Source organism: Lonchura striata, chromosome 3 (genome assembly GCF_050655825.1).
Source record: "Lonchura striata isolate lonStrDom1 chromosome 3, ASM5065582v1, whole genome shotgun sequence".
Taxonomy (NCBI): Eukaryota; Metazoa; Chordata; class Aves; order Passeriformes; family Estrildidae; genus Lonchura; species Lonchura striata.
Genome location: NC_140705.1, coordinates 111,156,743 through 111,178,896, shown reverse-complemented (window position 1 = coordinate 111,178,896; position 22,154 = coordinate 111,156,743). Strand labels below are relative to the sequence as shown.

General features: G+C 37.7%; 1 protein-coding gene across 7 annotated transcripts in view; it reads right to left on the bottom strand.

Annotated features, from left to right (window-relative positions):
* Positions 1–22,154, bottom strand: part of MACROD2 (mono-ADP ribosylhydrolase 2) — an 845,784-nt gene that overhangs the window by 232,953 nt on the left and 590,677 nt on the right. For all 7 annotated transcript variants that reach the window (XM_085577219.1, XM_077781852.2, XM_021527839.4 and 4 more), the window contains one exon: positions 19,642–19,715. In XM_085577219.1, coding sequence (XP_085433345.1) covers positions 19,642–19,715 — 74 coding nt within the window. The remainder of the gene's footprint in view (positions 1–19,641; positions 19,716–22,154) is intronic.

The window sequence follows — 22,154 nt, the reverse complement described above, 5'->3', positions numbered from 1 at the left end:
CATTCAATTTGTATAATTTGAGAGGTTAAATTTAATTAGAAATGTAAAATTGCCTGCCCTGAGTAGGGCCAGGTCTTCATGTGTGATAAAGCTTCCGAACTTTGCTGACAGGAGCTGAAAAGTGGCACTGACACTGGAATCATGCTTCAGTGGTGAGAAACTATCTTTTTTTTTTTTTAAGTTTTGTCTCCATATAGTTTTCAAAACTATTATTTCATATATTTTATTGACCATATATTCATACAATTTATTATAATTCTATCATAATTTTTATTCCACAGTTAAAGTAATGTTTTCCCACTATTTGGCAAACCTACTTTTCTATTACAAGAGGTAGATTGGGTACATCTGAATTTAAATAGCCTCCCTGTCATTATCTCTCAGAGATCTCTCATGATCTTCAAAGACACATATCCCATGTTTTTTCATGGGAAGTCTCAGTTTCTAAGTTTGATTCTAAACTGGCATCTCATAGAAATATTTTCCATGTCACCTCTAAAAGAATCATGTCTGTGAGAAGAGAAAAGAATCAAGTATGTGAGTTAAAATATAAATTTGCCTGGCTGAATAACTATCAGTTTGTTGTAGCATTCTTTAATTATAATGACAGTACAGGATGACTTCATTTAGGATCTTATCAAAAGGGAGATTGCATTTAGGTTATTTACATGTAAGATATATTTAAAGCTTTTATAATGCAAGTGTTACTGCTGCAAAATGTTGAAAGTACCTTCTCTTACATAAAAAAAAACCTGATTCAATACACTAATTCATAATTTTGCATCAAATAATTCAGTTTATTCCCCAGATTTAACTTTAACTCAAGAAAGAGTTTGCATTGCGTAGACCACAAAACAAAGTTCTGAGATAAACAAGTAGCTAATACATACTCCCCAGATATGTTTATCCATAAGTAATAAGGAGTGCTTTATGAAATAGAATATTGATTCCAAAATCCATAGAACACTCTTGATGTGTACTTTCCCCTCACTTGCTGACCCTGTACTCCTACTTAATTATATTAATAATGTACTGCTTTCAAAAAGCCAAAATTGTTAATACATTCCTTGTAATATCCTAGCTCTGGAAGCCAGAGATAGTATAATTAATGTCCATGATAAATGTCAGAAAGCTGCTGCTTTGTTTCTTTACTTCTATGGAGGGAAAGGAGAGGAGAGGGAGGTACAGAAAACCATAGAAAAAAGCCATTGAGTCCTTTAATATGTACTTGTTTTCTTCCTTTTTAAATGTTTGTACAGAACACCAGCCTCCCAAGCACTGAAAATAATTGGATCTCTTCACTGTTTGACAAAATAAGAAAGGAATGCCTGGTCTTGCAGCTGTATGGCAAAGACAGCCCTTGTGGCAGAGACAAAGAGCCCACGAATTCCCAGTTCAGGCTCACACTGATGGGGAAGAACAGAGGCAGAGGGTGATGCATCTTTATCAACAGCTGCCAGTCACTGCTGGTTTGCCACATGCAAATGCAGCAGCCTTCACACCTTACATTTGCTCCCCAAGGATAAATGCTTCTGGAATCACAACTGCTGGCCAAGACAAGGAAGTGTTGTGTGGAGCACATTGGCAAAGCTGCCATAAACTGGCTGCCCATTGTCATTTTTATTGTGCTTATAATTGCAATTATAAACAATGCCTTGTGTTCTTCCATTCTCATTCCAAAGACACAAATTGCTGCTAACATCCTGAATTCCAGACAATAGCTTTTGATCTAATTTCCTAGTGCTGCCTTCTCTTAAACATTATATTTTGTCATATGGTGCACTTAGTGAATTGCAATTTTTTATTTTTCCCCTTAGCTGCAAAATTTGTAGGTATTTTGGCAATAATATACTTAAAAGTCTCAAAAACATCACCTAGGGGCTCAGCATAATAAAAAGCACACGTATCTGTGTGTTCAGCCAAATTCATCAAAATTGTAGGCCTCTGACTCCCTCCCCAAAAATCTTTATCCAATGTGAATATCAGTGTTCCTTTTTAAACAAGCCTATGACCTCTCTATTGACATATTCTCACTGAAAGTAGAGCTAAAACATAGCTAATCTATATCACTGATGTCACTGACTCAGAAAACACAAATAAAGAAGTTCACAGGGGAAAAAACCCCATAGCAATAATTTTAGTACTACTTATAGTATTTTCTGTTTGTCACTATCATTTCTCTAATCATTTGAACATTTATGTAGAATTGGTACTTGCAGACTAATCAGCTAGCAAAAATACTATCAGCAAAATCATAAGACATAAGCATAAACAAAAGACTTGGGTCATGAATAAATTTCTGCTTGGGTCTTGAACTGCATTTTATATGAATGTTCAGGCACCTTCTGAACTTCTGCAGAACAATATTGAACAAAATATCCTGTTATAAGTCAAACTTGAACTCAAGCAAAATGACAAGAAGTAGAACCAGCCAAGGCACAGAGCTAAACAATCAATTTTTTTTTTTCATGCCACTTTCTGCATTGCTTTTGGTTTTAACTGTGTGACCTGCCAGTAAATGAACAGCAAAGAATTTATTGTCACCAGAGCTCTGAAGTGACAAGTCTTTAAAAAGACTGCCTTCTGCAATAAACCATTTTTGCAAGAAGAGATGAAAATTGTACCTCAAAACATATTCATTAGATTAGATTGATGTATATATAACAGCACAATAGAATGACAAGTCACAAAGGATCAAATAATTGTCTTAATACTGTCCACTACAGTGATGAAGTGCAGCAGTTTGTACATTAGAAGGCTATTTATGAACCCTGTGATTGCATTAGGTTTTGCTGCCTACAGGCACCTCATGACTGCACCAACAGCTCTGTAATCCCCATCCCTTTGTGGTTTGTAACCAAGAATGCAAAAACAATTAGTACTTCACTTTCTTTCCAATTTTTAATACGAACACAATTTTTTTGCTACAGTAATTACCATTGAAAGTATGACAGAAGGAAGCAGGTAATCTATATCTTTTCTTGTGTAATATTTTTAAAAGTATTAGAAAATATTTCTTGTTATTTTGTTTTCCAACCTTTCTCAAAAGGGAACCTAGACAACTACATCACATCCTTTTTGACTGTTGTCAAAAAAAAAAAAAAAAAAAAAACCAAAGGAAAGAAAAAAAAAATCCTGGCAAATAAAGACAATATCTGGACTAAGCATTACTGAAACATGGAAATGCCATGTCACTGGTAATAGCTGGATATAGGCAGCACTAAGATGATCAGTGTTTCCCATTCAAAATCACCGTCGGTTAACAACAAGATCAGAAAGAATTGTCTCCTCTCTTGAATACTGATAGCACTAGAAAAGCATGAGCACACCTCTCTTAGGAGGAAAGGCTGAGAGAATTGGGATTCTTCAGCCTGGAAAAGAGAAGGATTTTGGGTAACCTAATAGCGACCTTCAGTACCTGAAGGGAGCCTACAAGAAGGATGGAGAGAGATGATTTAAAATGGCCTGGGGTGACAGGACAAAGGGGAATAGCATCATACTGAAAGAGAGTAGATTTATATTAGATATTAGGAAGAAATTCTTCTCTGTGAGTGTGGTGAGACACTGGAACAGGCTGCCTGGAGAAGGGGTGAATGCTCCATTTCTGGAAGTGTTCAAGGGCAGGTTGGATGGAGCTCTGAGCAGCCTGCTCTAGTGTGGCAGGGGAGTTGGAACAAGATGATCTTTAACCTAAACCATTCCATGAGCAGAGACATACACTGAGGTCCCTGGGATGAGGAAAGATATCCAAGAACTGTTGGATTCACAGCTCTTACTGGGGTTTTCTGTTTGGTTAGTTTTTTTGGGGTTGGTATCTTGTGAGTTTCTGTGTTGTTGGCCTTTGTTGCTACTGGTTTTTTGTTGTTTGTTTGTTTGTTTGTTTTAATGAAGAAAAGCACTTCCATCCAAAACTCCACACTGCATACAGGTGCAGATGATGCTTACAGAACACTCTGAAGAAATGGAACTATTATGAGGATATAAAAGGTTACACTGAAGCCATTGACTATATTCCTCAATGGTCATTCAAGAGTGCCTGGTACAATTTTGTGTTTCTAAGCATATCTCACTCTCTTTCAAAAATGAACTGCTTCTTTTTACGGTCTTCAAATCACCCTTAGTATCTGGAAGACCCTGGTATCTACCAAGGCATTTAAGGTAGATTTAGTAATATTTTTATATGTTCAACATGGCATATTGTATTCCATCGACACTGCAGAAAAATGAATTGGTATGTTTTGTTTAAAATAGACATAATTTCCTTTGTCATGGTTTTATGACAATTTCCATATTTGTTTTCATTTAAATGCTATTAAAAGTATTTGGTTTTGAACATCCTTTGAGAAATGATTAGTGATAAAAACATTTTGATAATGGTTCATCTATTTCTGTACACATTGACACAGCAAATATGCCATTCTAGGCTGGATTCTGAAAGGATAAGAGTCAGTGTTACACAATATCCATGACCCTCTTTTTGCTAATCATCCCTAATCAGCTGTTGCTTTACAAATCAAATTTCTTAGTCCTTTCAGGCATGCAGAGTGATGCTAATGTGTGGCAACAAAATGTTGATTATAGACCACTGGGTAGCACTAGCTGCCCCATTAGTGGCATCCAGCTGTCCAGATTCATGCATGAGCAAGAAGGATTTAATAAGTTAAGATGAAGAACAGCAAAATGCTTGTGATGTGAAATGCTTGTGATGCAAATAAGAACAATACAGAAATAATTAGTGTTGGGGAAAGCATCTTTTCAAAACAATAGTTGAGGAAAATGAGTGTAACTTTATTAATCACTATATTAGACACTGGCATTTTCTACAGTTTTTTAAATTAATCTGTTAACCCAGTTTCTAGCAATGATGAACCTAAAAGCACAGTGTAAGAAAGTGGGCATTCCAAGGCCTACAGAGCTAAAAATATCTATTAACAGATTGAACACAATTTGAAAGATTAACTGTATTAAAATAATTTAACCAATACAGAGAGTGCTCCTCTTTTGGGATACCTGCTTTTTCAGCTGTAGAAAGCACCAGGGTAACATTGGTTTCAAATTTAAAATAGATAGCATGGGAAATCTGAATTTTTTACTATTAAAACAAAATCTGGAAGCTTGAATATGGAAAGTTTCTATCTTTTTCAATATTAAAACTTCTCCATACCTGCGCAGACTACAAAGACCTAAATCCCTCACCTCAAATTCCTCTGAATTTCAAGTCCATCCCCAAACACCATGGCAATTCTTTACTTCTGTATCTAATTGCTCTAAGTTCTAAAAAGTGCCAAATAAAAGTGCTGAAGGTTGAGATTAGCCCATCATTACTTAAAAGGGAAGAGGGTACCATTTTTCTGACTTTATACATCTTGGCCTATATTTCCTTAGGGCACAGAACTTGCCTGTGTGTTACTCTGGTATAATAAACAGTCAATGGTTCCATAAATACTGGGGTCCAGCTTCTGAGCTGATGCAAATTGACTTAAACAGAGCTAAGCAGCCTGACACCAGCTGAGGAAACAGCTCTGTGGATCTAATTATATACACAGCAAAAGAGTCACTAAGAACTCTATCTCAATTCAGCCTATTTGACATAATTAACCGTACAATAATATGTTCTGTGATCAAATAGCTTGGTTCTTTTGAAGTACTCACTTTCCCTTTTCCTGCAGTAAGCACATCTAAGAAGAAATTCATTCTTACATCCCTGAACATTTGCAACTATCCACACCAAAGGTTGCTGTTTTGTGCCTAATCCCAGCTGCTCTGGAGAGAAAAGCAAAATCTCCAGCTGGGTGCCATGACTGCAGAATAAAACTCTTTCAATGCATAATGTCCATCAGTACAACTACAGTCCTGTCGATCGACAAAAGGGACCAAATCCATGTTCTAAATTTCATTCTATAGGGGCCAGACTAGTACAGAGGCTGGGAAGCTCTCAAACATGGAAAAAATAGTCTGGATTGCAATTGGTGATCTGGAGGTGAAGGACTTGTTAAATCCTCTCCAGAGCTTTGCTCTGCCTCTTCTCTAGTCCTCACTCTGAAAACAAAGATGCATTTATTTGAAGCTCTGTTAATTTTAGGAGGGGGGGAAGGCAGTAATTAGCATGCCTCAGTTACATAAAGGGTTAATTCTTTAAACTGCTTGTCAATTCATTACTCCAAATTTTGACAAAGACACTTGGATTAAATCCATAAGTAGATGGATTTATGTTGTTTAGTCACTCAGGTTTTAAAACTCTCCGGAGCTCCACTGCCTTACCCTACTCCTACAAGAGCTGATGTGCTACTCCCACAGACAACATTTATTAAATTATTATATCATTATTTTCTAAACCATCATTCTTTATGTATTTCAGTAATTTGCCTCCTTGAATCAGGGTATACAGAGTCTGAGAACTATTAAGTTAAACTACTTCTCTTTGGTTATCTTGGTTTTATTTCTCCCTAGAAGCCTTTAAGCCATTCACAGCAGTCCCTGACAGAATGTGCTGGAATACAATAAAATATCAACTAACTACAGTCAACCAGCTGCTAATACTATTTCTCCAAAATATCTTCATTATTAATGGAAAGCATTGTGGTGTAGCAACATGCTCAAAAACTAACTGCAAAAGAAATTATGACCCAGTTCTGTGAATAATTATATTGCATTTCCTAGCATTTTCCTATCACATTAATTAGTAAAGTTGTGGTTTTAAGTTCACAGAACCAATTTGACCTCTTTTTAGCAAAAGCCCACAGAGGCCATCCAGCTAGCAAAACCTTATACTTGTCACATATTTTTATTTGAAAAAGCTTTATAAAATATATAACATCTATGGATTCACGAGCATAAATACCTTTGTTAACCACTGAATATTTCTTCCAAACCACTTTCTAGAGCACTTAGAAGAAAACAATCTGGAAGAAAACAGTCAGCTCAAAATGACTATGTATGGAATTACTCACACAGGCGCTAATTAATCTAGCTGAAAACTGGGACATGACAGCTCTGGAGACCATTATAAAATATAGTCTTGTACATCACAAGGTCAAGCACAGTGTAGGTGTCTGAGGGGACAGAGCAGCTGAACTGGGGCTGCTTGGTGGCCCTGAGTGTCTGAGTCCAGGTCCAAAGTGACAAAGTGTCACCGTCACAAAGCGCTCCATATTTGTCATACATTTGTATTTGAAAAAGCTTTATAAAATATATACCATCTATGGATTCACGAGCATAAATATCTTTGTTAACCACTGAATATTTCTTCCAAACCACTTTCTAGAGCACTTAGAAGAAAATAATCTGGAAGAAAATAGCCATCTCAAAATGACTATGTATGGAATTACTCACACAGGCGCTAATTAATCTAGCTGAAAACTGGGACATGGCAGCTCTGGAGACCATTATAAAATATAGAGTCTTGTACATCACAAGGTCAAACACAGTGTAGGTGTCTGAGGGGACAGAGCAGCTGAACTGGGGCTGCTTGGTGGCCCTGAGTGTCTGAGTCCAGGTCCAAAGTGACAAAGTGTCACCGTCACAAAGCGCTCCAGGCGCTGGCACGAGCTGACCCCGTGCTGAGCCTCAGCAGGGCTGCCCTGGGCTGAAGGGGGCTGGCACTGCTCTGCTCCTCTGCTCCCAGTCGGTGTCATTTCGGATTGTGCTGACATCTCAACCCATGCACAGCCCAACACCCTCCAACCTCTTCCCCGTTTCATCCTGCCGGGCAACGTCACTACCCTGCCCAGAAAGGAAATGGATAAAATACCTTAGACATAGATTGTTTCCAGACATACACGCCATTTACCTTCAAATCTCGCTATTTTTCTAAACAAATGTAAGTTTGAACACCAATGCCATGCTTAATAAAAGGCAATGCATCATTAAAACATAAAACTGCTGCATTATAGTTCAGAGATAGTAAACGGTTTGGTAGCCTTTTATGTTCAATTTTGTTTTGATAACAGCTGTCTGTGCTTCTTGCTGTCCCTGCAGGAAGAAAAATCAAAGCTCATGTAGGAAAAAAATACTACTACCATCCTCCTTTCCAAAAGCAATTCTTTAACTATTCAGTCAATTCAAATCTAAAAATAGCTGGGGAAAAAAAAATACTTGGGAAGAAAAAAGAATGCCTCCTTAATTGCCTATTAATTGCTATACCCAATTGTAACTTTCTTTTTTCACTAGCAAGTATCATAATTTGTGCCATTATAAGGCTCTGGAGAATTGTGCCAACAGAGAATGTGCATGTCAAATAATTGATTCAACCTGCCATTTCCCCACAGGGTCAAGAAGGAGCAGCTGGACTTGAAATCCCTACCTAAAAACAAAATCTGCAGCACACGAGATAGATCCAGAGTGGAGGTACAGCCTTTGTTTTCCACATCCTGATCCAAAGCACTCAGCTAAATGCCCAGGCAGAAAAGCCAAATATAAATAGGCACATTCACCCCTCACACAGGGGGCAGAACAGGAATGGCTGAAAGGAAGAAACTGCAAAGCAAAAGAAGGTACAAAGGAGAGGAGAGCAGTGCATACTGGAACCTGCCAGATCCCTGTATCAGCAATTCATTTTTACTCCATGAGACTGCTTTGGATACCCTGGACATCCAAAATCAACCTTTTCCACCAGCACACTGGAGAAAACCCACCGGCCAACAGTGCACTTACATGATCTATGGTAGCTCTCCCTTTTTAACTAAGATATTTTTTGAACTAAAAATCTGGATCAATCTCAGAGCTTCATTTGTAAAGGTCAGGCAATACTCTGGGTAAGAGAGTGTCAGAATTCCCTGCCCCTTATTTCCAGTCCAGGCCACAGAGAAAAACCATATGAGGTCTCCAAGGCTGTCCAGAGCTAGACATCTGCCCCAGATCTTAACACATTTGACAGCAGCAGGATTCCTTTTTCCCACATACACAACATAAAAGGTGACCATGAATCAGTAATAAAGACAAGTTACTCATCATTTAGGTGGAAATCCCATTTCACTGGGAAGTCTCACATTTAATTAGTATTTTTACGTGGTATTATATACCTATAATTCTTTAGTCTCTTAATAGTTCAGAAAAAAAATATAATAATAATAATAATATCTATAGTTGTTTCTTTCCCTCTCAGCGTCTGCTATTTGGAGGCATCGTACAAGCTAGATTTATTTTTGGAGTACCATGGCTATAAATTGTACGTCATGGGATTGTCCCTCAAAGATCTCTCTGTCTCAAAAAGAGCATTGCAGAAACCGAAGCACCACGCTCACACTACCACAAGTGCTAATAAATAAACCACTGTATTTTTTGCAAATGCTTGTGCTTTCAACATGGGAGCTAATTCAGGCTTTTACTCTATCTCCTATAACAAACACTAACATTACCACCCTATTTGGACTTGACAATTTCTATGTGTTCCCTCCAACTCGGAGCATTCTGTGATTCCACGTTTAGGGATCCTTATGCTCACCGTTTCTTGCTAGCAATTGTGCTGAAAAATTCCTTCACTTCAAAAATTCCACCTTAAATAAAATTTAGGAAGGCTTTGAAGACTAGTGTTAGTCTACAGAAGCTTACCCTTTGTATTTACACTCAGAACACTGAATTACAAGTATCTTTGATAATCTGCAGTACAGCAATTTCTTACATACACAACTCCACCTTGCTAATAAGCCATTCAGTACCAACAGCACGCCAGGCATTTCCCAAACTCCCATGAAGACTCAGACCCCACCTGAGGGGTCTGAGTGACAAGCACACACACATAAGCAACCTGTTGCTGAGATTTTATTCTCATATGATATGCCCCATAAAAATCACGCTAGATAAAAAATGTCTAGGATATTCTACAAATCTAAGCATGCATATTAATGAGATATTGCAGTTATGCTATATAACACTGTATCAAAGTTCATAGAATCCAACGAAAAACAAGGGCAGTGGCACCTCAGCTGTCTGAAGGGAAACATATTTGCTTTGTAAATATTAATGAACTTTATACGATGTCTGTAGGGAGAGATTTTAACAGGAAACACAGTGAGGAGGACTAAAGCACTTCATTTCTATCATTCCTACTGAAACATTTCCCAACAGGAGGTTATCATCATACATATAATATATTATTATATGCAACCCCAAAGGGAGATGTTTGTTTAAATGTCCACAGGGAAGAGGTTATCATCCAACAGATATCAGGATTAAAGTCAGAGGAGTCAAAGTGCTCTGTGATAAATTTGTTTTATTTCAGGTTTGAGCACCCAACTCCTATAACAAGAAGCCCAACAATAAGCAACAGTGAAAGTTCAAAGACTTATTTCCACACATAGAGAAGTTTTTTTTTAAAAAAATGCAAAAGCAAAAAGAATAAATTATTCATATAGAATGCATTTTATCTATAAAACAATCCTTCACCATCTAAACTAAAGGATAGGACTATCAATATGCAAATAGAAGACTAAGGCTTCCTAACCTTTTGGTTAGATCACAAACCCAAAGGGGCCTTAAATGAAAGATGAAATTTCCAGCAGAAAAGGCTAAAAATTATGTATAAAACCCTTCCCCCAACCTGAAAATATGTAGCCAGATTGAGGTTTAAATGCATAATGCCTTTTAAGCGTGTGGAAAAGCTGTATGGAAGAAACCAGAAAATGCAGAACGTGAAAAATCCCTTCCTCACACATCATCAAATCTAGGAAATTCAGACATGGGTTCCTGAAAGGCCCTAGTTTCTTGAAAGGGGGAGAAATCAGAAAGACACCTATTCCCCTGGATTTACTGGATATTGATCATGTGGATGAAGATATAGCAGCTGATTCTTAGTATTTCTTTTCAGCCTCAAAAAGAGCAGGGAAGTGTCCTACCAAGTGGTATCTTAGGTGTAATAGCAAAGATGAGACCAATATACTAGCTCAGAGAAGTTCAATACTCCTGGTTCAGAAAAGCATCCCAAATTCACTTCTGGTAAATGTAAATTTACTCCTGAATGAAAGTGTGCTCCTGAATCAGGATGAAGACAGAAAATTAGAGAGACATTGCAATGCTGACCTTGTTATTTACAAGGCATAACTGCAAGTCAAAGCTGTGCTCTGTGCCATGGAAACTTTCATTTCAACTGTAAAATTATATTGCTTTTAAAGCTACTTAATTCCGCTTTCACCCTCACCCGTATTTATGATCTAACCACTGGCTATTTTCCACTTATTTTACTATCCACAAAGTATATTCATCCTTTTCTCTTTTTATGTAGGTAAAAAGAAAATAAGTTCTTTGAGAAATTAATTCTATTTAGATTTAGTAGCTGTAAACAGTCTATGCTTGTAAAAGGTAATCTTCATTTTTTATCTCATGGGAGATCAGGTTAGAAGTAAGGAGAAACCTGAGTAAGTCTCTGTATGGCATTTGTTCAAAAACTCTTCCCATGAAGCATTGCTTACAATTCCTATGGAAGTGAAGAATTTCATAGCTCCTTAATTTATTTTCCATTTTTCATTAATCCCAAATAAATGAAAGAATCACATAATCTGTCCTGAACTCTAAGTAGGAAGGTCATATGCACCCTTAAACTGTTCTCACATTTGAATTTAAGCAATTTGTTCTATATTATTTTTCAGTTATTTTACTTTGGAAGCCTGCCATCATTTTTTCCATCTTTCCTCAGGTCCTCATTGTCAATGCTCTCCACATCCACAGTGCTCTTCTCAATCTGTTCTGTCATTTCATATTTAATACACAGACCTATTTTTCACCTTCCCAGGAATACAGTAGGATACAGAACCTATGAAGTATGTGGCCAATATCATCTAACCTATTAAATGTCAGAATCATATATCTCAAACTATATGTCAAGATGCTGAAGTCTAGCAGCAATAAACTCATTCTGTTCTTCATAGGGAATGCACTCTGGCTATAAAGATCCATGTGGGTTTCCTTCTGTATATATTTGATTGTGGCCTATTGTTGATGGCTGATGTGGCTGGGAATGATAGTAGGAATTGGCCAGATCTTAGATGGGAAAGTGGAATAAAACCTAGCAGAATATTCCATTTACGGTTATTTCTTTCATACCAGTTTGGTTCTTCATAGAGTGATCCCATGTTTGCTTCAGTATGAGAGTCACCTAATGTATTTTTTTGTATTTTAGTATTATTTCACCCTCATGTTCCACACTGGACATTCTGTTTTGAGAAAAACTGTAGGCAAGAGAACTGAATTGAAACCAAACCAAAGCAGCACCTTTCCAGAAACAAAACAGCCATGTAATTTTATTGGAAACAGAAGACCCAAAGAAGCCATCACGCACTCTGCAAGATGCCAGAGAAGTGTCAGCAAAAACAAGCACATGCTCCTGTCTGGTGTGGAGGGGCTGCTGCCCGTGCCACCAGCTGGTGCTCATCCATTCAACCTGGCTTCTGTCTGCTGCTCACTGCCAGCCAAAGCCACCCCTAGCAGGCAGCTTCTCCTCTCAGTCTCCCAAAGGAGAACATCTCCACAGTAGAAGCCTCCTTGCAAACCTCCACAGAGCAGAAGGAAAATCTTCTCCACCATCTCCTTCCTCTTAGCCCACCTCAGCACAGCTCCTGCTGAGACCCAGCCATAACCCACCCATACAGTTCAGACACCAAAGGAGGGCAAAACATAAACCACAACAGATTTACTAATGTCAAGAGCTCGGAAGCAAAACAAAGATTGCTGCAGCAATTTCTCCATCACTCATAAAGTATTTTATCTATGAATCTCACATGAGCTGCATGGATTGTTATTCCTCAGTTACATATTCCTACATACACACAAGATGAGGAACACAAGCAATTTAAAGTCCCCAGAAGCGCAGCAACAATAACTGAGTCCTACCAAAATGAAGGCTGGACCTCTTCTGCATTGTGTTGATTTGAGGAGCCAGTTGAAATTACCAGATTTCTGGCTGAAAGCAGTACAGAAATAACAGGATGTTATCCTGATCTTTTTTGTCATGCAAGAAGTAACAAGAAGGAAAATAAAGCCACTGTTTCTACTTATATTTAAGTATTTTTTCACATTGCTCACTACAGTTGTTAGGCCCCTCCAAACACCCAGAAATCACAAGGGAAAAACAAAGAAACAAAATAAAATCCCAGCCCTGAAGCAGAGACAATTTTGTTAATTTAGCTACACGCCTGTAGAATTTTGAAGTATCCAGGATCCTGCTATCATAATTGCTATTAAACTGTAAGGATAAAAAGAACAAATTCTTTGGAAAATTTCAATTATTAGACAGTTAACTGCTGTAAACATGAAAGAACCCATGCAGAGCTCTGTTTTGTATTACTGACACTCATTAGCTGCAGTGGAGTTACTGAAGGGGTTTTTGATGCAGTACCCTAAGGTTAGATAAATCATTACAAAGATGTATTCAGTGAAAACATCTACACTATGCATGGATTTCCTTAATTGTCCACAAATTTTAGAGGGAAGCATTGAGAGAAAGCCATGGTTCCAAATCCTTCTTCCCAGTTTCATTTTGGTCAGAAATGAGCATCTCAGAGACCACACCACAGAATGGTGGGACATTCCCAGCCATCATGAGCTCAAACAGTTCTGTCCAGAAGGGATCCTTCCTGCCTGTTTCTCAGTAGCTGTAGCAAAAATACCAAAACCTTTTCAAGTTAATAAATAAAGTATTATGTGTAACAAAGACAGGCTTCGTCCGCTTTGCTTTATCACCCCTCTAACTGAACAGCAGCCACTAGAACATCGAAGAAAAGCATTGCTGCCTTGGCAGCTGCCTTATCATTTCAGAAAATGAATTGTCTGTATGGATGATAGTTAGATTTGGGCTTTAGGGATGACACTGAATCTCACTGAGCCTAGTGAGAGAGCAGCTATACAGAGCAAGTAAATCATTTTAATTTTGTACCGGTTGAAAAGCATTTTTTTCTCGACTTCAGCAAGATGACAGTGGCATGATGGCTGATTTTCATTTCAATCAGAGCAGCATATGATTACCACCTAATTAGAATGTAGAAATAGAAAGGAGACCATTTTTTAACCTACCCAAGAGAACAGTGCTGGGGGAGGGGAGGAGATTATGTTAATCAAGTGATACTGGCATATCAGAGCGACCAAAATAGCCGGATGAATTTTTATCGGCACCCTTACTGTCCTTGAGGATCTGTCAGTGGCTTCAATTGAAACCTGCATTTTCAGAGCTTTATTTCTGAGTAGTAAATATTCTTTACAATAAATACATGTCACCGCAGGCCTGAACTAAAAGATATCACTTTAGGCATAAATACGTATATTTTTGTCACAATTTCACAGGGTTTTGTTGACAATTGTAAAACTGTAAACATGAAAACTAACAAATCAAAACTAAAAGTCATGCTGTCTTAAGGGGAGTTGTTTGCATTAATATACATGGGTTTTTGTTTTTTGTTTTTTTTTTTTTTTAACTTGCTATCATTAATTAAATATTGCCAGCTAGCTACTCCACTCCTTTCTGGAATAAATGTTGAAAGTTAGATGCTCTGCCCTAGGGGAATCTAACTGAGGTTACATTAAATGGAACTGCATCAGGCAACATTTTCCAAGACACACTGTCTCCATCTGCATCCTTCTGCAGAGATAAAGCCTAGACCTCATCTCAAGATGCCACTTTCTTTAATTGTCTCTGAAGAATGAAGAGCCAGAAATAGACTGCTGAGACCGCCAAAAGGAGGGGGTTAGAGAAATTAAAAACAAAATAAAATTAATATTGAAATGATCTTTTAGGCAAGTCTGCTTTGTGCAATAAAGAGTTTGCTCTTCCCTCCTGGGCAGTAGCTGCTCATCACAGAATCTCTCTTCAAACTGGTCACCAGTACCCAGCACCATTTTAGGTGCATGAGAGATCTACCTTTAGCTGCCTTAGTAGTGGAAAATACCCCCACATATAATATTTGGATGGAGCACAATACCAAAGGAAGCACAAGTACAGGGCACCATCTTGGGGCGTGTCTAACTAGAGAAACAGGGGTTTCCTCATGAACATTTTTGTCAGAAGGAGTATAAGAAATGTGATCCTGATCACCTCCCCACCCTCATTAAAACAGAGTTCCACTAATTCAGCTGGACTGGGATTTGGCTCATCCCGCTTTGCTGGAAATGTTCACCTTTTTTTGGCTGTGGGATGATATATAACTACCTTTTAAGAGACAAGGACTTTAGTCCCATGTACTTCAGACAAAACAAGAAAAAAAGTCTGTCTTCAGCAATTAATCTAGTGAAAAGGAATCAAGAATGTGTTTATTTACTTCTCATTTATGTGCTTTTAATTTGTATCAGTTATTTTAACAGCACACACATTGCCACTGCACCTTCCCAGTTGTTCTAGCAGGGTGTGTATTAAATGTTGTGAGACATTGTGCAAGAGAAAGAACAATACTTTGAACTAAATGTGCTGTCAAATTAAAGTCTTTTCTTGAGCAGTGAAAAAGTCCTGAGGCTTTTCATGTCGGTGTATTGTATGGTGAGGCATACACTGAGATATTTTTATTTTTCACCCCTTTGAGAAACATAGCAAAGCAGAAGTAGATAATTTCTATAATTGCAAACATTTCTAGACATCTGCTACAAAAACTCAAAGATAATCCTCTCCCCATCACCCCCAGTAATAAAGGGGGTCCAGTATTTAAAGTTGTCATAATGTTTTTGAGATACAGGAAATCAGCTGGCAACACCTCAAACCTTGCCAAATTATCCCAGAAACAAACAATCTGACCTGTTTAAAAAGCTTAATGTGCATTTTAAAATGAATCCCAGGGTGTAATTTCCTAAAGATGAACACCAGTTCTATTTTGTGCTCTGAAGAATTCTATTAAACCTCTAGAGCATTTTGAGCAAAGTGAAAACACAGTTTGCTAAGGAGATAGCCTAGGTGGTCTGCAGTAAATTAACCACTACTGCTGACTGAGGCCATACCGGGGAGTTTGCTCCAAGGGATTTCTACACTTACAGCATAACACCATTTACCAGCTTCTAAACTAGATTTGCCCCCTGGCTGCAAGTCAGCAAACCTTGGTGTAAAGCATGGCCAGAGATTAGTTTGATTAAGGGCTTCATTTCAAGAGTGGGAGGGTGCTGCTGTTACACAAAACTGAGTCCAGACCACTACTTACAACACAGTTGTTTTTTTCCCATCCATCTTTATGCAGTTGAGTTTTAGGCTGCTGGACTATGGTGGCTGTGTGTTGAGTAAATTACAATAGAAATACCTCTCTGTTGCTTTGTAACAATTAACCTCAGAAAGAAGCTAACTCCATTTGCATGGTAATGAGACATTCATCTAAGTGACATCAGAGTTAAGCATGCTAATAAGTTTTTATACAAACACCTGAGGGGTCAAGCACAACCATGGGCTTGGATAAGAAAACCTTTTATTAAATGCAAATCACTTGTCTCTGAAATACTATGACAGAGAAATTTGCAGAACTCTAACACAGCTTGCAGAAGTCATTCAAGTTACATTTTCAGGTCTCTGGGCTGACTAAGGAATACAGCAACTGATTTATTTATCTTTGGAATAAATATCAATATCTAAAAAATCTTCATTATAGCATCAAAGGAAAGAAGTACTACAGAAAGGTAGAGAGGGGAAAACAAGAATATTGCCTTATCTTTCCCAAATTTGTCACAGATTCCTGGGTTGCTGGAAGGCAGATGAGACACAGCTGCTGTAGAGCACAACAAAAGATTTGGAAATTTGTCAGCTTTCCACCTTATTCACCTACCTGTTTTTGCCAGGTATATTGCTATGGAGGCAGATTCACTAGTGAGCATGCTCTCTATCTTGCACTAAAACTTATTGAATTCAATCAGTCAATTCACATTCTACAATCAAGGAGTTTGAGACCTTAGTGAGTGGTCAGGTTCAAGGGCATAACTGGCTGCCAGACACCTTTGGGACTAAAGGAGCAGAACCTTCTCACAGGTTAGGCAGATTGCAGAACAAAGGTTGAGGGAAAGAAGCAGACTTTGATTAATTTAACAGACTGAAGTGTAGGAGGTTTCTCTTGCTCAGGAGAGGCTGTTAGCAGGACACACCAACTCATCCTGACAGCACAGGCAGTACCAGAGAGCAGGTTTGGTCCATGCTAACAGGAATGAGATGCAGACAGCACTCTGAAAAACCCATGCCAGATCGTTAGAGGTTTTGCTCCCAGACTAGAAAATGTGAATTTAAATATCCAGTGGGTGTAGTGGGAATTGATCTGTCTTTAAGACAGAACTTTGTAGAAAGGACTACATCATATGTCTGTGTGCAATAGGAGGAGACTGTATTAAAGCACAGAAAGTCCTCTTCATTCCATTGCTGTATGATGAGCTACTTTGGGGGAAAGCTTGGGTAATGTATAATATTACTACTCAAAACACAAGATCTAGATCAAGGGAGTAAGTACACATCCCTGGAAGTGCTCAAGGCCAGGATGGATGGGGCCCTGAGCAGTCTGGTATAATGGGTAGCATTCCTGCCCATAGCAGGGGCTGGAATTAGATGCACTTCAAGGTTCCTTGCAATGCAAAATATTCTATGGTTCCATAACATTATAAAATTGATCACATTGACCCCTAGCACAGAGCTACATCAGCTCTTTTAAACCAAGTAACTATGCTCACATTGCTGTATGCATTAAATGACAGAAACCCAGTTATGGTATGCTTCCCAAAGATCCCTTTTACTGCATAAATTACTGCTGTCTTCAATAAAATTAAATATCTTTATTTTGCTGCTGTCCTGTTTACAGCATGTAAAACATGCTAGTATGCCATAATCTAAAACTTAAGCCAATGGATTGTGGAAAAACCCTAGGAAGATAGCAAGCTTCATGTGAGAAAGTACAAAGTTGTGAATAACCAAACCCTCAAAACATATCTTGACAGAAGCCTAATACTCCACGTCCTTTGAAAATCAACAAAAACTCTGGGGGAACAGCTCTGAATCATCATCATCAGTAATATGCAATAATTGCACCACCCATATGTCTTCAAGTACATCAAACAGAGTGAGACCTCGCCTTGCCGAGGCTGGGATTCAGGATTTTAGGAAAAACACATTTAAGACAACAACTATGAGCTGAAATGGTCCAAATTGAAATAACAACTGTATAAGAGGGAAGTATAAGATTAGTGTAAAATGTAAGACGAGTAGGATAACTTCCAATAATTTCTTTGTAATAAGGACAGCCTGTGCTCCGTTCACTGTCCAAACATTATAAATGACAGCTACTTCTTTAAAAGTAATTCTGGTTAAATTGGAGTTTCTGAGGAGGAAGGCAGGAGGTGTATATACAATACAGACTCAGTTTTTGAGGAAGAAAAGCTTATTTCTGGAGCAAGAAACTAAAACAAACCTTTTAGCCTATTTTTTAAATTATGTTGTAAAAAATGAAGCTAGGAGAAATTACAAAATGGTGAGCACCGTAAACATATTGGTTTTAAACTTACACATCAAGATTAAAATTACAAACAGACAAGATCTTAAAAATGTAAGTTCAGGGATATGCTGATGAGATTTAGGCCCTAAGAGTGTTAACCCACCCAAAACTCCTGCTTCACTGCTCAGCTTTCCAGCTGTGGGAAGCAACTGTGACAGCAAAAGCCACAGCAGCCACTAACTCAGTGCTGCAAAAAATCAGTCTCCAAACAGGTATGCCCTCCTTAATGCACTTCCAGGCTTGAAAACCTCAACTCTACTGCTCAAATCTCAACATATTCCTACCTTTCAATCCAAATTTAGCAAAGAACCCAAACAAAACCATATAAACCCACTAAATTCATACCCTGACATATCAGATTCTTAGGAAAAAATAAGCTCCCTGAATATATTGCTAGAGGAAAAACATTACTAATTACATCATTGTAAGCAGTGCTTCTCCACTTTGTTCAATGTTTTCAGACAAAATACCAAACAACTTTAATTTTCTGAAATCTGCTGGCTATCATCTTGAGGAAACAGGCAACTGTCAGTTTAAGACACAATGATTTATTTTTTGTTTTGCCACTTTTTTTACTGCACTTCTGCAATCCAACACTAGGAACAGAGAAAGACAAACACTGGATAGGGGAGAGATGCAGATCATTCTGTTAAAAGCATTTTTTGTCTTGTACAAATAATCATTATTATGTTGCCATTGGAAGATGACCAGTACTATTAAAAATTCATATATTTAGTGAGTGTTTCTGAGAAAATGAACACTTAATAGTAAGAGAACCAAAAAAATTAATGAAAACACAAAATAGGAACCTACAGCTCCTTACTGTAAAGTGACCTCTGGAACACCACTGACCTTTGGTGGCTGTTTCCACTGACAGCTGGTGTGCACATTTCCTTTCCAAGAATCTCCTCATTATTACCCAAAAACTCTGACACACAGAAACAGCGTAGGAAGAGAACAGTCTTCTGCTTTGCCAGGAAAGATTACAATGCACAGGAAAGGCACAGTATGGTTTCAAACAAAGGTATTTCCTTTGAACTCTAGTATAGCTTTTAGACATAAAAATCTTCCTCTGGCTATATTGTCCTGACATGACTTCACTGGTCTTAAGACTAAATAACAAAAGACTTCAAGCTCAACCCTATGTTTACTCTTTTCACAGTTTTGGAGTCAAAGACCATAACCTTAAACAGAAATTTGAAAAAAAAATATTATTCCATACCTCATTGTGATTCTTGCTTAACCATTCCTTAATAGTGCTAAGGGCAATGACAGCAGCAGGCTCATTTGGAAAACCTAAAAAAGAAAAAAAATGGGAGATAAATAAAATGTATATATTTCTTTTATATGTAAGAAATCAAAAATATGGGCTTTTATTTCTTCCTATTCTTTAAAATATTTTGGAATTACAGTTGGTCAACTCCCTTCTTCACAGATTTGTATAAAGGTTTTAGGCAACATCTGTTACATTTTTCCCCAGCTAAATAAATAGGCACAACTCTTTATTGGATTTTTTTTTTTCCTTGACTCTAGTTAAAAAAAGTCCACTGCTCAGGACAAGAAGAAACAATAGAGAGCTATACATGTGTCATACTAGGCAGGCAACTATTCAACACATCTATCACAGTAACAAAGACCAGGCTTACATTTCATGGCAGCAAGAAAAATTCAGACATTTCTTAAGGCATAAGGGCATTCTTAAGGCTTTCTTTTTTTTAATCCATCTGTTAGCAAAACTATACCACACTATGACCCCAGTGCCATAGGCCTTATAAAGAGAGACATGTTTGATTTGGAAATCTCTCAATTTATAACCTGAATCATAATAAACAACTTTGGAAATTAAAGAATTCATTAAGCATAAGCATATGAACTTAAGGCCTTATGTTGCATGATACATTAGCAATAGTAATTCCCCCCAGCATTAAACAATAACAAAACTCTTTCCAGGGATACAGACTTTTTGCTTTGATGGTTTCTACCTATCAAATCCATGGATGCTTTCATTACTTAGTCACCTTAATTTAATTTTCCTTTAAATTCCTAACTTGGGGGCAGCAAATCATTTCTGTGAGGATTTAAAAATAAAACCCCATAAGCTGTATGAATCGCTCTCAGTAGGCTGGATTAATAGAATAGGCTTTGAAGAGATGGAGCTGCAGGCATAGTGGACAAGCAAGCAACAGGGCTAGAAAGAGTCATGAAATTTGGCATACAGCAGTGTAGATACAGCCTTTCTTACATCATACATCACCCTTCCACCATAAACTGAAACACAGATACTGCAGAAAATTATAAATGTTCAGCTTTTTTTGACTTATATCTTCTTTAACCCTTTTCTAGAATTTGTGCAATGCAAGATTAAGAAAAAACCCAACCTAAACCAAAATCCCTCCACTGAATCATGTTCCCAAAACATCACTCGCTGTGAATTGACTGCAAAAATTTGCTCCAGCAGCCTGTGTACTGTTCTGAAGTGACAGATGACAACAATTCATCAAGAAAAACAAGTAAAATAGTCAATTTTGGATAATACCAGCATTTAGCATGTGCTTCCTTTGAATACATTTCTCAATAAAGCCTATTTTTACATTTTAAAAAATAAACTTACCAAGTCCAAGATAGAAAACTAGCTTAGACCCTGCAAATGTTACTGTGGATACGTCTATTGCTGCTGGGAAAATAAATTCTTGTAACATTTAATAATGCTGCTGATATCATCAAGGCATATGTCTCTTGACACCAACTAACCACCACTAACGAAACCCAAAGCGGGGACTTCCAACAGCCTCATTTTCATAATATAAAATAACAGAGCTCTAAGCAGACCATCTGCTCAAATTAGTAACATCCTAGCTAACAAACTGGGACTTTTTCACATAGAAATTCCATGCTCTGAGTGTGGTAGCTCTGCCTGGACATAAAATGAACACCATGCAGAGGGACAAATGCATATTTCAGACAACTGATATATTATTGTTTATGCACTGAATGGTTTATTTTCAGAACAATTCTCCCTCCAGCAAGATTAACTTTTCAGGCTTGTTTTTCACTCCCTTGCAGCAGGGTAGTTGGCCAAAATAGTGATAAAGCACTGAGTATTGTATAGAATCTCTCCATAGATTGCACACTGTTTAGAAACTGCTGCCATACTTACCAGTCTTAAATAGAACCTTATCTAGAAAACTGGTTTTCAATTACTACTAAGTCACCACAATGTAAAGGAAATAGTTCAGCAACGTAAATAAACAGCCTTGAATCATGTGTGTGATTTCAGAAAATATGTTGAAATCCATCATAGCCTTTTATGATCGGCTACCCCCCAAAAGAATAATCTAACTAGCATCTTACACACATTTCTGAACATTTTATGGAAAGGATTATCTTATTGACTATATGTAGAAGCAGGATGCAATTAGCCTCCTGTTGCAAACCTTGCACCAGCACAAAAGCCCCTCTGTCTTTGATTCTCAAACAGAAAAACATTTTTGTTTATAGGACTGGGTTAAAGGAAGATAAAGCAAGGTGGGATCTGTTAAAACATGCTTTTGCATTGTTTTTATCTCTAGCCTACATTTGCCTGCCATAACATTTCTGGATTGCTTCCATCTGCACCCCCATTCCTCCTTCCCACTTTCAGTGAAAAAGCAATCTCAGGAAGCACGTGGGAATCAAATTACTTGAGAGAAATGAGCTCGAGGTGCCTCACAGTTTACTGACTGCTGGAGCAGCAGC